This window comes from Acomys minous, assembly GCF_964271855.1.
Source record: "Acomys minous genome assembly, chromosome: 10".
Lineage (NCBI taxonomy): Eukaryota > Metazoa > Chordata > Mammalia > Rodentia > Muridae > Acomys > Acomys minous.
Window position 1 is genome coordinate 62672189 of NC_140491.1, and position 17459 is coordinate 62689647.

Genomic DNA, 17459 nt, shown 5'->3' on the forward strand with positions numbered 1-17459 from the left:
GAGGGTAGTACATAGGACGCTGGGTGGTCACACAGGAGGCAGTCACTGAACTCTGGCACCTGGTGTTCGTAATGTCCTCTGACATTGCCCCTCACATCCAGACCAGTCCCCACGGCTAAACACCTCAGAAGTTTTCGAGCATCACTTGTCCTCAGAGGGATGGTCACATGTGACTTTTAGTTAGGTTGCTGGCAAAAACAGTAACACTTGCTATGCAGAGCATGCTGCTCACCGTGACCCACTGCCTGAGCCCGTTTCTGCCCAGAAGCCGAGGGACTTCCAGACAGAGGGTATGCAAAGTCAGTCTCTCATGCCCATCCTCTTGTTACCTGTCCCTCTGCCCTAGCTGTACCTGTGAGCTATGCTGTGCTGCTGGCCACCAGGCAAGCCCAGCACTTGTTGGGCCTGGGCCTGGCCCAGACCCTGCAGGGCCAGGTGCTGAAGTGTGAATAATAGTGTAATTTTAACACCCTGGAGAAAGGGTCCATCCACATCTCTTAGAAGGACCCCTGCAGTTACCCAAAGGGGACACTTGATGCTGGTGGCCAAAGGACAAGGCAGGAGAGAGCCAGCCACTTCTCCCTGTATTACCAGCAGGCAGCTTCCTTGCAAAGCGTCCCTTCCGGGGTTGAGAGGTGAGAAAAGAGACTGCAGCCCTGATCTAATGTGTATTTATTATAATGATGAGGGAGGTGCCGAGTCCCCGCTCATATCCTTGCAGAAGTACACTTCACCTCCCTTCTCCTTCCCCTCCCCCAGGGTTTCTCTGTAGCCCTGCTATCCTGGAACTCCCTCTGTAGCAGGCTGGTCTCAAGAGCTCTGCCTGCCCCTGCCTTCGGGTGCTGGGGTTAAAAGCGCACCTGGCTTATTTTTCACTTCTTAAGAGTAATTCCAGCAAAAGGTCCTGATAAAACTCTCTACGTATGCCACTTTTCCAGGAGCTCCCAGGGAAGTGTTAGTTGTGGGCAGGATGGGAGGAGACGTTCCAGCTGGGTGCCTAATGGCATTAAGAACATGTGTCATTTGCTGTGGCCGTAGCAGTATGTTGGACTGAAATAGACAGGGAGATTTATGACCGAGGTTTGCTTCCTGAGTTCTAGAACTGAGTAGATGTTGGGTAAATCATTTACAAGAGCTGATAGTTGCTGACAGTGAGGCAAGGCAGGTAAGGTAAGGAGTTGTTACACCTTTTCTGGTGCATGTTGCTTTTGTTGCAAACTCTCAATAAAACCTTGACATTAAGAAGGGGGAATCTAAAACTGTTCCTTTTCTGCAACAGTTACAAGCACATCCCTCAGCAGCGGGTGAGGCTGGGGTGGCCTTGCTCACAGTGCAGACCCTGGCTGACCTGACAGTGGGTGCACACCTCAGCAGCGGGTGAGGCTGGGGTAGCCAGCTGCAGTGCAGACACTGGCTGACAGTGGGTACACACCTCAGGCAGCGGGTGAGGCTGGGGTAGCCAGCTGCAGTGCAGACACTGGCTGACCTGACAGTGGGTGCACACTGCTGGGCCCAGCAGGTCACCTGATGACTGCATGCTCTACTTGGTGACTCTCGTAGTGTACCACTACCAGCTGCAGACCGTGCTGCAGGTTCCTGCGTGCCTACCCAGCAGCATCCTTTTAACAGACTGCTGCACGGCAAGCTGCTGAGTGATCTGGAAATTCAGCAAAAATCTATGTTCTCAGTGAACAATGAACCTCTAGCTTTGGTTGAAATGTTACTGTGTTTTCCCAGCTCATCACGGAGCTTGTGAGGGGCAGTGGTGTCGCTGGGGCTCATGCAGGCGCTGCCTCGGGAGGAATGGGGTGCTGCTGGCAACCCTGCTCAGGGTCCCGTTTTTGCCTTGTAGACTGGGCTGCTGCCATCCGTGTTGCCGCTCTGGACTGTGCAGAAGAAAAGAACCAGGAGGTGTGCCGCACATATGACATCCACTTCTACCCCACCTTCAGGGTGAGCCCCCAGCAACCTTAACCCCCTGCTCCAGGCCTGCCTCTTCCACAGGGGGCTTTTAGGCAGGATCCACGTACCAGTCACTCCTAGGTTAGCATTTCTGGCTTGGAGTCTGAAAACCTTGGGATTTGATCCCCAGCTCATTGCCCATTTGTTCCTTATGTTGAGTCACAGCCTCTGATTAGAGCCAGGTGCAGTATGCAGCCCCAGCTCACACGGAAACTTTTTGGGTGCATATCTTTGTGAGAAATCATGCTGCTGAGCCTTTTTTTTTTTTTTAAACTGGCAGAAGGCACCAGCAGTGTTGGAAGTGGCTCCCCAGCACCCTGCTGCCTGGACTGCAGTTGGCCCTGCTGACTAACTTGTACATGTTTCTTCCGCTAGGGGGCAGAGGTACTACCTGTGACTGAATGTGTAGCCACATGCTTGCATTTTAAGGGCTCCAAAACTGTGTAGCAGCACCTTTGGAGATTTTTTTCCTCCTCCTCCTCTTCTCCCTCTTCTTCTGGAACTCTCTCTGTAGACCAGGCTGGCCTCAAACCCAGAGACCCACCTTCCTCTGCCTCCCAAGTGCTGGGATTAAAGGTGTGTGCAACTTGGAGCTAAGTTCTGAAGAGTTCTGCACCTCTGTTCTGTTAATACTGTGCACTGTCAGAGGCAGGACCCAGCACAGGTGTCCCCTGTGTCTCCACACACACCCAGTGGCTGGGCTTTGCTACTGTCATGCTCAGTGTGGCGACAGCCCCAGGAACCTCACAGGCTCTTGTTGCTTGTGCTCTCGCTTTTGGGCCATGGGGCTGATAGTGTGACATACATTCCTGATTTAACATGCTGTTAACTTCGTACCCTCCAGTGAACAGCGCTGTGTGTAAATTCTGGGCCTTCTTCATGTGACTTTGCCAAGACTTGCCCATGATTCACTGGGTTTGGCTGTGCAGTGGTCCCTCATTGTATGCGGTAACCCTCTCTGCCAAGTATTAGGATGTCTCCTGGCTTTTATTACATGGACCAACATTGCTCTGAAGGTCTCCCTGGCTGAGTCTGGATAAAAGGCCAGAGGACCCAGTGGGGCCAGCCCCTTCCACACATAACACACCTGTCCATGGTGTAGGGCAAAGTGTCTGCTCCCTGTGTGAAAGCACATCTGTGTTTTCATTTTTGCGGGACTGTGAAGATGTCTGTCCACTTCCGTCTTGACTGCTTCTGCTTCCCAGACTCCATCTTGGGCGTCCTCTGTGTGTCTCAGCACTGGCCTCCTTTTGGCTTGTGTCATCAGTACTGTCATCAACGTGCTTCTGATGGGGCCGCTCTGGGCAGGAGCCTTCGTTTTCACAGAGGCTCAGATAGCTCCTCTTCCCTGGAGCCTGTGTTGTCACATAGCTCTTCAGGGGACAGCACCTTTGTGAGGACCCCACCCTAGTCCGTTGTCTTACTTCTGGTCCTGTTGGCTTAGAAGTGGCACAGTGGAGCCCAGCTGTGGCCTAGCACAGTGGTTCACACATGTGCAGGAGTGCTGGTGTCCACGGAGGCACGGAACATGTCTTGTCCAGTCAGGGTAACCTTGGGAGGGACTTCACGAGAGCTTCTGGATGAGAACAGTCAGTGGCCATCTTGTTTAAGTATTAAACATGTGCACAACGCCCCGAGCTGTTTCTTATGTGTTGTCTGTTTTTCCTTTAGTATTTTAAAGCATTTACAAAGGAGTTTACAACTGGAGAAAATTTTAAAGGTAAGAAACACACAGCATTCTATTCTAATCCCTTAGACTGACTCGCTCAGCCTGGTGAAGTGGGGGTGGCCTCAGCAGATGGAGCCCATGGGCCTCCTCATCAGTCAGCATGCTTGCACCAGTGCTGCCTGACAGTCTGTTTAAAAATCCAAACCTCAGCCGGGTGGAGTGGCGCACGCCTGTAATCCCAGCACTTGGGAGGCAGAGGCAGGTGGATCACTGTGAGTTCAAGGCCAGCCTGGTCTACAGAAGGAGTCCAGGACAGCCAAGGCTACACAGAGAAACCCTGTCTCAAAACAAACAAACAAAAATGTGTGTGTGCACGTGCCTGTGTGCACCCCCCCCTTTGTCTGTCCCTCCTTAGAGGCCAAGGGTGTCAGGTGCCCTGGAACTGGAGTTACAGGAGGCTGTGCGCCACCTGGCGTAGGTGCTGGGAACTGGAAGAGCAGTGGATGCTGAGCCATCTCTCCAGCCACAGAAAATTCTTTATTTTGTGCATTGCCCTTTTGTGGAAGTGTGGTAGTGGATTTTTTATTATAAGTTTTATTAAGCTTGTCCTTTGCCTACTTCGTACATGTGTATCCCTCAGTCTTACCACTCTCACTCTGCACCTCCTGCCCCTCCCCCCTTGCCTGCAGCTCTCTTTCACATCCTCATGTGGTAACAAACTTTTATTGAAAAGTCTTTAGTGGAGTGACACATGGCAAGTGCATGGCTCACAGGTTTTTAGGCGGGAGCCTGGTCACTTTGCCTTGTGTCCTGTAGCTGCTGTCACTTGCTGCCAGCTGTGTGGTTCCTACTGTATTTGTCTGTTGCTGACTATGCTTTCACCTGTCAGTGAGCAGCAGTGCACCTAGGGTGCTGTGAGTGCTGCTGCTGCTGCTGCTGCCCTCACTGGCCTTGGGCTCTGGCCTTGGAGCGGCTGCTTAGGTGCAGTCACCTGCAGCCACAGCCATGACCCAGATCTGCTTTTGTAGGAACTGACAGGGAGCTGCGGACAGTCAGGCAGACGATGATCGACTTCCTCCAGAACCACACGGAGGGCACCCGGCCTCCTGCGTGCCCGCCCCTGGACCCTGTTCAGTGAGTATTTCCATCGAAAGGTGCTCTCTGGGGCCCAGAGCATCATGGTGGGAGCACTCAGCAAGCAGGAAGCCCAGTTCTTCCCTCTCGCCAAGTTGCATGGTGCAGACTGGGCATGATTTTTAAAATCTCAGTGTGTGTAGTGACTGAGGTTCTGGCATGCTGTGACAGCTTGCTATCATGGACAGCACTGAAGGTTTTTGCTTTCTCCTGACAGGCCCAGTGACATCCTTTCCCTCATGGACAGACACAGTGCCCAATACCACGCTATTGTGTTTGAAAGCAATGGTTCTTATGTTGGACGAGAGGTACAGTGTCTCATGTGCTCTGAGGCTATAGCTGGGGTGGACTGTGGTTAGTGCATTGACAGCAGCAACCAGTGAGCCTTGAACTGTCACTAGTTACAGAGATCCTAAGTAACTAGTCTATATAGCAAACAAACAATAACAACAGAAAACTGGAGCGAGGGGACTTGCCAGAGCTGTGTGTTCCATCAAGGCCATTCTTACCCATTGTTACAGATCCCCTGTGTGTTTGCTATCACATCCAGGAATCTGTAGACCTTCCTTCATCCGTGAGATGCTGGTGTCATAGGCGTGGGTCGGAAACATTCAACTTCGGCCAAGTATCAAGCCAGGGGACCAGAGACCTAGTTGCTAATGCCAGGGTCCCTTGAAGACAAGAAGGAGGCCTCCTAGCCCACAGAGACTCAGCACTGACCTCAGGGCTCCTCCTTCCTGCCACTGGGATGCTGTTCTCCACGCTACCTGGGCAGTTCAGGAAGGAGGAGACAGCACTGCCCTTGTAGGCCCTGGAGGGTGTAAGGCAGGCTACAGGCAGCAGTGTACAGTCATATGTGCCTGGCTGCCCTCTGGGGCCTCACTGCCCTCCCTCCAAGTTTGGTGGTGTATTTTATTCTTTGTTTCATGCTTGGCAGGATTTCTAGTCAAAGGACTAAGGAACAGCAGAGCCCAGAACTCCTTCCTGCCCAACTCCTATTCATATTGCCTTCAGCCACTACATGCCAGCTCTTCCAGGCTGTGCCCCTTGCCCTACACACATACACACACACACACACACACACACACACACACACACACACACACACACAGGCACTTACAAGCCAAAAACAGGGCTTCCTCCCTGAGAGGATGGCTGAAGACGCATCTTCTTGCTGAGCACCCTTTCCCCGTAGTGCCAGCGTGTCAGTACCTTTGGAATCAGTAAGGCCTGGTCCTCTGGGTAGGACCTGTGACCAACGGTACCCTAAGGGTCAGTATCAAGAAGAATCATTGTGGCCAGGTGTGGTAGCACACACCTTTAAACCTAGCACTCAAGTGGCAGAGCTAGGCAGATCTCTGTGAGTCTAAAATCAGCCTGGATCTTATAATTCCAAGCCATCAAAGCTACAAAGTATCTCAAAAACATAACAGCAAGGAAACAAGATAAAAACGCAGGAACAACAATTGTTATGTTTGCTTATTCTGGAAAATTGCTTATTGAGAATGGACATGTGACTTAGTAAACTGCTTAAAATGCAGTGAAAGTTACAGTGCACAGGCTGCTTTTGGTTGCGGAGGGATGGATGCCTCAGTCTTGTGTAATTGGTACAGCACTGCATGTCACACCACTTGCTGTTTGCAAGTGGAACAACGTTTTCCATGTTGTGTGGTGCAGATGGACAGGGCTGTTATCTGAACAGTGCAGCTCCTCGTGGGTGAAGGGTGGCCTGTGGAATGGTGGGGCTACACACTCTGGGATGTTTGCCAAGGAAAGCATGACACTAACATGACTTCTTGTTCTGCAGGTGATCTTAGATTTGATTCCATATGACAACATCATGGTGAGCCGAGCTCTGGATGGGGACAAAGCATTTCTGGGGACACTTGGCATCTCTTCAGTTCCTTCCTGCTACTTGATCTACCCAAATGGCTCTCGTGGACTGATTAACGTGTAAGTGCTAGTTTGTCTAATGAGTAGATGGGCATTCGGTAAGGTCTGTGGAGACTCACGCTTCATTGCCATGCCGGATAAAAGGTTGAGTCCATGTGCCAGACTCTGCTGCCCAAGATGCAAGGAAGCCATGTGTCTGGCCGTCTTCCCTGACTGCTGTGACCATGTTCCAGGCTCTAGGATCTGGGGTGGTTGTTGCCTCTGGTTGTTTCCGTGAGTTTCTGAGCAAACCCCAAATGCAGCAGGTACCCATTGACCCTCCCTGTGCCAGGTCTGGGCTTTTGGTTGTGTCTGTTGTGGACAGCTCTGTCTAGAGTGGGAGGTTGGGGTGGGCACCAGGCAACCAGCCAGTAAAGTGACCTTGAATATAGCTTTACAAAGCAAAATAGGCGTGAAAGTTAACAGAAGTTCTAGGCTGCAGGAGAGCTTTCCAGAGTCTCAGCTCCACTGCATAGCTCTTTAGCTGTGTGAAGGTCAGCTGGCGAAGAGCATGGTTAGCATGCAGCAGCCTGGGCTTGATCCCGTGACTGCGGAACCAGGCATGGTGGCTCATAGCTGTAATCCCAGCATTTGGAAGGTGAGGCAAGAGGATCACAAGTTCAAGGTCATCCTTGCCTACACAGGGGCTACATGAGACCCTCTCTCAAAAAGGAAGAGAAAAAATAGAAATCCAGGGTGCCTACGGTCATGGAGCTTTTTAGGATGGTCCCTGAACATCTAGGAGGCTGCCCTAACAGTTACCCAAGTAACTGCCATTGGGTTCTGAAGACATGTGTATGTATGTACATGTAGCACAAAAGTGTCACACATGTAGTCTCTCACACAATGCCATGTTAATACTTTACAGTAACACTGCTGTGTTCTCTGTGGAAATGACACTGAGCTCTGGGTACACTGATGGCTCTTGAGCATCAGAGAGCTTGAGAGGGGCCAGCCCCACGCCTGGCCTCCAGATAAGGCTCAGCTGGCAGAGCAAGCATGTCATGAGGCCCTCTGGTACAGTGGAATCATAGCCGGGATAAAAGTGATTTTGGTAAACGCTCAAAGAGCTTCACAAACATCTTAGGTCCCAGCAAGTGTGGATGAGCCGTGGTACTCACTGCAGCTATAAGTCAGTGGCTCTCTGTCTTGTCTTCTCAGATGGCCCAGCTGAGGGGATCAGTATATGCACAGGGGAATGGGTGACCACCTCTCTTGCAAGCTATAGCATGGAGAGGCTGCGTGACTGGACAGCCATAAAAGCATCTCTCCCCCTTCCTTTCACAGTGCAAAGCCTCTACGATCATTTTTCTCATCTTATTTAAAATCCTTACCAGATGTGAGGAAAAAGTCACTTTCCTTGCCTGAAAAGTCCAACAAGGAAGAAGAAAAGGTGGTGATTTGGAGAGAATTTGACAGGCGAGTGTGAATGGGATGGGGTGCAGCAGGGAGACTACCCTCTGGGGCAGCTGCCTCAGTCTACCTCCCACCTGGGGGCGGAGGGGCGGGAAGGCAGGAAGCATCCTTCCTAACTCTCCACTGCTCCTCTCAGGGCCAAGCTGTACAGCGCAGACCTCGAGTCAGGACTTCACTACCTGCTGAGAGTGGAGCTGGCTGCCCACAGGTCCCTGGCTGGAGCTCAGTTAAAGACGTTCAAGGACTTCGTAACTCTCATTGCTAAGGTGCGGGTAGTTCTGCTCAGACTGTGGTATCAGGCCCCATTTAGTATAGGCTCAGGTCATCTGTCTGCTGATGTGGTGACTGGCCAGCCTAGACCCCCTGGTATTTACTAGCTTTTGCTGGTATTGAGTAGTATTTGCCTGTAAGGTAGAGGCAAAAGAGATGGAGAGCAGGAGCATTGAGCTCTGACTCCCGGCTTAGCTTGGGGCCGTTCAGCAGGCAGAGGGAGCCAGTAGATGAGGCTGTATAAACACCTGAGGTGGGGACCTGCTCCTAGGGAGCTTCAGGATGGGGTCCTAGGAGAGCCAGGTCTCCAGAGAAGGGGAAAGTCATGATACAACACAGCCTAGGCCCTGGCATGTCAGAGTCAGATGGAAAAGCGTTGGCCAGCAGAGCCATAGTATCCCAGAAGCCACATAAGGGATAAATGCGTAAACGCTGAGCCAGGCTAAGGGGTAAATGAAGGGATGCCTAACAAAGCTAAGGCAGGAAGGCCGGCAGGTGAGGCAGATGTGTGCTCCATGGACGTTCTGACTCTGGTAGGTGGGCTGCAAGGGCTTGGAAGGGAAGCCCTGAGCTGGCAGCTTCAGATACCTGGCCCCTGAAGAGCAGGACTTATGCTTGGCAGGGTGGGAAGGGACAGGCAGATGTCCGGGGAGAGGATGGGACAGTATGCTTGACCTTCTCAGACCTTCTCTGTGGGCCAGGACCACCTCCATCTTGGTGATGTGTGCTACAGGCTCATGTTCTGTAGCTAACGTGAGAACGCGAAGTGTCAGGCTTAGCTTCCTGCCAAGGATGCAGCTTCAGTGCCCAGAGCTTGGGAGCGGGCATTGCCCTGCCCTTTGGGAATGAGCCTTAGCCCTCCTTCCTATTGGTTGCAACAATCCTGTCTGGTTTGGCAACGTTCATTCCTGCTGCTTTTGGGCCTTTCGGATGCCGCACCAGCACTATTGCCACAAGTGTGTGGTGCCAGACTCACGTCACTTTGAACTGTGTGTGGATGGAGCAGGGTACTTGCAGGCCTTCCCTGACTAGATGGAAGGTCCCTTGATAGGACCACGTTTGTCTAGCTAGTTGGATTGTAAACATTAACATTTACAGTGTAACTTCAGAAAAACAAAGGAAATAGAATTTATGTTTCAAGGAATCCAGATGTTTCAGTGAAAAGTGCTAGATAGGTTTTTGGCCCACTGTGTGCTCAGAGTTGAGATAACGCTGGGTGGCTGTTCTTAGGAGTATGTCCATCAGGAGTGCTGGTGCACGCCTTTGATCCCAGCCCTTAGTTGGCAGAGACAGGTGGATCTGTGTGAGTTTAAGAACAGTCTGCTCTACACACTGAGTCCCAGGTCAACCAGAGCTATGTGGACAGACCCTGTCTCAAAACCCAAATGTGTTCAGCTAAGCTAACTGTCTGTCTCACTAGACACTGCTCCCTGGAGTGACAGCCAGCCAGCAGACTCACTCCAGGCACATAGTTGATGGCTTACAGGGCTGACCTCATCTCGATGGCTCTGCCGCTCTGCATATTGCCCTTTCGGTCTCAGTTAGCTCATGTGTATGCGCCATATGACAGTAACAGTTCCTAAAATCATGACCAAAAGTTACTGTTGTAAAATTTACTTAAGCATCTAAGAACAAATTTAATGCTGATTAACTAACTGACGGTGGTACTTTGTAAGCAGTGCATAAAAATATAGCTAAAGCTGACTTTATTTTTGAACATGTAATGAGAGAACAATACACGGCAGGTGGTGGTGGTGGCGCACACCTTTAATCCCAGCACTCGGGAGGCTGAGGCAGGTGGATTTCTGAGTTCAAGGCCAGGCTGGTCTACAGAGGGAGTTCCAGGACAGCCAGGGCCACACAGAGAAACCGTGTCTCAAAAAACCGAGGGGAGAGGGAGAAAACCACCAGGGTTGTCTTAGCCATTTGCTCTCCAGGCCCCTGTGTGTGAGTCCGACACCAGGCTGCATGCCCTCGCTGCCTGTTAGGTCCTTGTCTCCACATACCCTCAGGGCGCTTGCTTAGGGACAGTAAAAGACACTGTGGGAATGGAAGAATTGCAGAAAGACAGGGTAAGTGTGCAGGCAGTGTCTTCTGGAGGGCCTCTGAGCCCCTGATAACCTTGTAATAGCCCATACTCATTAGTCTCCCTGTCTGACATTGTGAGATAACCATCTGGTATCCCCCTAGTTCTTGAAGTACCCCCAGTCCTAGGCATTTCCTTGAAGGGCATGTGCTGGCGTGGGGCTTTGATCCTGCCTTTGTGGACTTTGCCACAGGGTCACAGCTCTCCATACTGCTTTCAGACCTTGGGAGGTGGTCGGAATTTTTCTCAACGTCTTATAGGATGGGTCCTTCTCTCTTAGCTGTTCCCTGGCCGTCCACCAGTCAAGAAGCTGCTGGAGACGCTGCAAGAGTGGCTGGCAAACCTCCCCCTGGACAAGATTCCATACAATGCCATTCTAGACCTAGTCAACAACAAAATGCGGGTGAGTCCCAGCCCTGGCCATGTTGAGTGTGCATACTGGCTTTTCCCTTCACCTAGTATCTGTCCTCCTGCTGGGACCCAGAGTCTGCAGAAGGGAAGAGCAAAGCCACGCACCTGTGGTGTCTTCCTGGCTCTGCTGTTAGCACTTGGTACCCACAGCACAGGCCCCGTCTACCTGCTCGGAGAAACTCCCTCTCCCCAAGTAGAAAAGCTCATGTCCCTGTGTGGAGAGGCCCCGTGTCCCTGTGTGGAGGAGCCTCATGATGTTAGTGTTCCTGTTTCTGTGCTGACTTCGTGCCCACTTCATACCTCAGTTGTGCTGGTGGGTTATACCGAAGGCTTCGGTTTAAGGACAGCTTACCAAAAACATGCTGTGGTGCCCAGGGCTTGTGGTGTTCACATTGTTTGTTTGCTTGTTGAGATAGTGTCTCTCATGTAGTCCAGACTAAGCCTCAAACTCCAGCCTTAACCAGTTAAGTCTATCCGTAATTTAAGTGCTGAGATGATAGGCCTGCAGTGAGCAGCTTTGATGAATTCAGACCCTTGTATGACCATCTCCCCAGCCAAGGCCAGGGGCATCCGGCAGCTAGTGTTAATTTTAACACTTGTTGTATTTTTGTGGATGTTTTCCCCCCAGATTTCTGGAATCTTTCTTACCAGCCACATAAAGTGGGTGGGATGTCAAGGAAGCAGATTGGAGTTGAGGGGCTACCCATGCTCCCTCTGGAAACTGTTTCACACTCTGACGGTTCAGGCCTCCACCCATCCAGAAGCGCTGGTTGGCACAGGTAACCATCTGCCTAACCGAGCTGGCACGAGTGGCCTTCTGCATTCACTGTCTAGTTTGATGAGCTGTCGGGGCAGGGGACACAGTAAGCCTAGAGGTGAGCACCTCAATGCAGACACCACCTGCACAGCCTGCCTGTGTATGGAAGACAGGAGGGAGTGCCTCACCCTCGGCCACAGCACATCGCAGAGAAGACAGACTAGCCAGGAATCTTTGTAGTATAGACTCACCTTGCTTTATTCAGGAAAAAAGGACAAGTGAACCCTCTTTAGTGAGATGTGCTTTATCATTTGTTCCAGCAGCTTTAAACACCCGACTCCCCTGTCTTAGAGTTTCTGTGGGTCAGGGATCTGAGTGTGGCTTAACCTGGCTTCAGGCCAATGAGACCCAAGTCAGCGTGGGACCGAACATTCCAAGCTTTCGAAAGCCGACTGGCTGCTCCTCTGAGGCTCTCGGTGCCTGCTGGGTCCTGGCTAGAGGCTCCTCGTCCATTTCTCTCAGATCCGCTTACATCTTAGCAGCTGGTTTAGTAAGAGGGAGCCAGCAGGAGAGCAACACTGGGCCCACTCTGCTCCCAAGGGAACAAGAACCCCTGAGTCACAGTTTAGAGACCAGGACCAGGGACAGTCCCAAAGGCTGCCTGTCATGGGAGTTAAAAGCTACAGAACCCCAGAGTAGGGACTGAGGGCTGTCGGGCTTACATCATCTGCTCCCCTTTGTGAGGCGCCAGGTTGTACTGAAGTCCTGACCCAGGATGTGCTCAGTCTCCTGGGGCTGCACAGCAAGTGTCCATCCTTCAGCTGGTGCTTCAGTCATCTGGCCCACACTGTCCACTCACACTCACACCAGCCACAGTGGAGTCCATGCATTGTGTGCCTTCCTGCGGCATCGCAACTCTCAACCGTGTGGTGTTGTCAAATGCCCACCGCTTTGCCTCTTTTCTCCCATCTGGATAGGTCCGCACTTGGGTCTGGCTGAGCGACATGATTCTTCTGCTCCTTCTGTTGTTTGTGTGGGTGTCTGGTGGTAGCTGGTCATCCAGCCGGGCCTTGGATTGACTCATTGCTGCAGACCAGCCTCAGTTTCCTACCATGTGACACCAAAATCAGGAAGGCCCTTGAAGGCTTTGGCAGGTGATCACTCTGCTGTATCCCGTTTGTCCAAACTGAACTCAGAGCTAGGGAAGTAGGCCCCACTCATCCTAGGAGCGTCCAGATCACTTTAAAAAATGGTTTGTCCAGGATGAGAGAGGGTTGGTTGGTCTTACCATCACATCCCCATGGAAATCAGAAGAGGCGTGCACACCAGGGAAAAACAGTGCAGACACAGGTCAGAGCCATTGCACTATGTGATTGGATGTGTCAGGGCTCCTCACAAAGCAGGCTGGTTCCGGAGACCTCTCACCTATGTGGAGAAGGAAGTGAGCGCTGGCCCATGTGCCCTGTTGTGCTAGTTCCTCAGCACTGCTGGTGTTTGCTCAAGACAGAATGCTTAGAGACAGTTTGGGACAGCCAGCGACACACTTGATGTCTGCCTGACAGACTCTATTCAGGCAGGCAGCTGCCGCATTCTCTCCTCTTCGTGAGCAGTCTGAAGCAGTCCTGAGGAAAGTAGCCTCCTGCCAATGGAATTGGGTCAAGTGAAGGGCAGGATTAAGTCTTTGAGGTTCTGCCTTCTCGCTGCTGATTTAACCCCGTCTACTAGCACGCCTACTGCATGGACTAACCCTCCCCTAGGGAGTGGTTTATGGTTCTTGTCCACTTTAAAGATTAGGGCTGGAGTGAGAAGGGGTTTGGTGGGCAAGAGGAGGGATTACTTTGATGTGAGGCAGATGTTTGAAGATCTAGTGGGGAGAGGAGACCAGGCAGGCTGATCACAGGACCAGCAACAGGGTCTCACACCCAGGCATCGCCCAGCTAGCTCCCCGTGGGCATACTCAATGCCAGCAGGAGCAGTGGGATACTGATTTCTGCCTCCCAGATGTAAGGGTACCACTGTAGCTCATGTCCAAGAGCTTCTTGTTGACAGACCCCTGGATCAGGATGCATTGAGAAGCGGATTCCCCTGCAGGCTGCTGTGGATGGAAAGACTCCCTCCATAGTAGGAAATGCATTTTCTGTGGTGCTTATCTGCTATGGGATGCATTGCTTTGTGAAAATGCTGTATACCTTCAGGGCTGCTGTTTCTATCCTATAAGCCTCTGTTTTGCTGTGCACCATGGTCCTAGATGCTGGACTGTTGTATTTTAAAACCACCACCAGCTAGGTGAAGTAGCACACACCTTTAATCCCAACACTCAGGGAGGCAGGGGCAGGTAGATCTCTGTGAGTCTGACGCCAGCCTGGTCTATAAATTGAGTCTAGGACAGCCAAGGATACACAGAAACCCTGTCTCAAAACAAAGCAAAACAAAACACAAGTTAAATGGTGATGCACGCCTTTAAACCCACACTCAGGAGGCAGAGGCAGGTGTATCTCTGAATTCGAGGCCAGCCTGGTCTACAGATCAAGTTCCAGGACAGCCAGGGCTACACAGGGAAACCCTATCTCAAAAAACCAATGGAACAAACAAACAAAACATCACCAGTTAGATGTGATGGTTTTATGGCCCTATAGTTCCGATACTCAGGACACTGGAGCAAGAGTATAGCCTGGAATTCAAGGCCAGCCTAAGCTCTAGACCAGCCAGGGTGACATAGCAAGACCCTGCTTCCAAAAATCAAAGCAAACAAAAGAATAAATGTCACCATTTAGAGAGGTTCAGTCCTTCTGAAAGAGTGCAGCCCTTGCCAGCCTGCCTCCCTGTCCATCCTCCAAGAGAGAGCCCTGGCAGCTGGCCAGTTGGTAACTGCTGCTGCCCATCTGCTCAGGGAAGATTGCACATGGCCACATTTGCTCTTGGACCTGGTTCTGTGGACTCTGAAGCAGGATGGCCCGGCCTCACCTCCACAGGAAGTACTCTGAGGCATTAGGAAGTAGGAAGGGCACACACTCTTTAGGGTTAGGCTGTTTGGAGTCATGAGTTCAAGGACAGAGACAACCAGGAGCACGGTTGAGCAATGTCAGCACATTCCTTTTAAGGCCTATGGGGATCGAGGCGTCTTAGTTGTTTGGGCTTGTTCCTCTTGGTACTAGCACTCAGTCTTCAGAAGACCTGCAGAATGGCTTGTTCCCAGTGTGATTGCCACTGTCTTCATGCAGCGGGAGTAGCCTCTATCACTATAGTACCTGGGGAAACAGTCCCATGGACTGCCACTCCATGCACGTGGATGCTAGCTGAGTCTTTTCCTGTTTGAGCCATCTCACAGGTCCAGGGCCCGGTGGTCTGTAGGTTTGAGCCATCTGATGGGTTCAGGGCTCAGTGGTCTGTAGGCTTGAGCCATCTCACGGGTCCTGTGCTCGGTGGTTTGTAGGCTGGCAGCACTGATGGCCTTCTCCCTTCTGCAGCTTTTGAAGATGACCCCCAGGCTGTGTTGCAGACCATAAGGAGATACATTCACACATTCTTTGGGTGTAAAGAATGTGGTGAACATTTTGAGGAAATGGCTAAAGAGTCCATGGATTCTGTGAAAACTGCAGACCAGGCTGTCCTCTGGCTTTGGAGGAAGCACAACATGGTGAGCAGCCGCCTGGCAGGTGAGTGGCCTGCATGTCCTCTGCTGTCCCTACACCACCAGGCACCGAACCCTGAGCCTGCATTTGGGGGGTCTAACCCACCTGAAGACCACCAAGGGTGCCCTGGTCAGTGTGTGTGTGGACAGCAAGTTCCCTCTGGCCACTGCTTGCTGTGGGTGTCTCAGGCTACTGTGTTCGTTGGCTTTGGGGCTTCTGGCCCTTGTGGACACTGATGGGGCTCTTTTCCCAAATCTCCCTTCCAGCACCCCCACAACTTTACCACAAGTATTTCTGAGCTCTGAGAAAAACTCTAGCAGGGCACAGTGATGCGCACCTGTAATTCCAGCACTCAAGAGGCAGAGGTAGGCGATCTCTTGAGTTTGGGCCCAGCCTAGTCTACAAAGTAAGTCTAGGACAGCCAGGGCTACACAGAAACCCTGTCTCGGGGGGGGGAAAAACAGGAAAGAAAGAAGGAAGGAAGGAAGGAAAGAAAAAAAGGGGCTGGAGGGATGATTCAGTGCTTAAGAGCATTGTCTGCTCTTCCAGAGGACTGAATTCAATTCCCAGCACCAATATGGTGCCTCACAACCATCTAGAATGCCCTCTTCTGACGTGCAGGTTTACATGCAGGCAGAGCACTGCATATATATAATAAATATATAAATATTTAAAGAAAGAAAGAAAGAAACCCTATGGAAATTTTGCTAAACATTTCTATTGTCTTTAAAACCTGTTCTCAGGAGCTAGAGACTTAGTTCAGTTCTTAAAATTCTTTCCATGCAAACATGAGAATCTGAGCTGGTCTCCTAAAACACAACACAGAACAGAACCCAGCCAGCTCAGCACATTCTTGCTATAGTTCAGGTGAGGGAGGTGGAGACAGAGCCTGGATCTTGCTGCCCAGTCTAGACCAATCCAGTCTGCAGACTCCAGGCTCAATGGAAGATTTAAGAGCCTCAGGGTGTAATTGAGGAAGATCCTCAGTGTCCACCACACACTAGCACATGTACACACACGTACACACACACAAATCTCAGATTGCTAAAAAAAAAAATCACAAGTGATTTTGTTTTAAAAACAAAATAGAGGGCACATGTAGTCTGTCAGGGTTAAGTAATTCCTACTATGCCAAAATCAATGGAGATTAAAATTAGGCTTAAGAGTAATTCTACTGAGAAATGAATTTAATAGAGATAAACAGAAAATGTCGCTAAACTCTTGGTTTTTGTTTAATCCGCTGTATTATAAAACATATTACAAGTAAAGCACTAAAGAAAATTGGTTTCTCTTGGCACCAAGAGCAGACGGTGCCTTTCGTGTGGCGGATTTGCTTTGTCTCAAGGCGCTGCTGTAGTGGCCCTTGTACAGGATTTCTCTCTAATGCCTTCCCTCGCTGCCTCCCACCGCCCACACCCCACGCGCCTGGCTCCAGGCAGCCTGAACAAGGCACCAGCTGGGCCTGCCCGATCCAGGAGCCCTGCTACCATTTGTCCCTAGTTGCACGTACCCACATCGTTAGGCCACAGCAGGGAAGGGGTTGTAAGGCTCTGGTGTGGTGTTGCTGCTAAGATTCCCCGCCTGCTCCCCGTCCACCACCAACCTAGGGGTTGGGTCTCCATCTCTCTGTCAGACCTGAATCTCCCGCCCATGTAAAGGATGCACTTTGCATCTTGGCATGTATTTCAGAGAGTTCAGCATAGTCTCGCACTAGTGGACTCCTTGTAGGGAGTGCTGGCTGGCCTTGGCCTTATTTCCCCACCCTGTGTCTGGTACCTCATAACACAAAAAGGGGCTTGCCTTCACTTAGCTCTGTGCACAGCCTGGAGCCAAGGGGATTCTGGGTTAGCAGGGAGATTTGGAGCTAGGAACCTCGTGTGTGTGGTTCTGGGAATGGTGAGAGGCTGCCTTTCTAAGGATGAGTAGGTATTTAACCCTCAAATGTGGGGCCTCTGGGGGCAGGCACGTCCCCTTGTCACCAGGGTACAAAGTGGGGCCTGTGGGAGTCCTGAGGCAGACACCTTGGTAGAATCATGTTTCTGAGTGGGAAGCTGGATCACAGCTGGGAAACATGCAAGTGCTGGGTGGCCTGTGTGTGCTCTCATGGACAAACATCACGATGCCCAGGAGATGGCAGGACTCAACGGGGCCTGTTTCCATGTAGGAACCAGGCTCATCTGGGCTGCATGT

General features: G+C 51.3%; 1 protein-coding gene across 1 annotated transcript in view; it reads left to right on the forward strand.

The window, feature by feature from the left end:
* The window catches only part of QSOX2 (quiescin sulfhydryl oxidase 2), a 32697-nt gene that overhangs the window by 12008 nt on the left and 3230 nt on the right, over window positions 1-17459 (forward strand). The window contains exons 2-11 of the mRNA XM_084797354.1: window positions 1853-1953; window positions 3634-3682; window positions 4660-4765; window positions 4983-5073; window positions 6573-6718; window positions 7985-8116; window positions 8250-8379; window positions 10750-10872; window positions 11509-11659; window positions 15105-15293. Of these exons, the coding sequence (XP_084653480.1) occupies window positions 1853-1953; window positions 3634-3682; window positions 4660-4765; window positions 4983-5073; window positions 6573-6718; window positions 7985-8116; window positions 8250-8379; window positions 10750-10872; window positions 11509-11659; window positions 15105-15293 (1218 nt within the window). The remainder of the gene's footprint in view (window positions 1-1852; window positions 1954-3633; window positions 3683-4659; window positions 4766-4982; window positions 5074-6572; window positions 6719-7984; window positions 8117-8249; window positions 8380-10749; window positions 10873-11508; window positions 11660-15104; window positions 15294-17459) is intronic.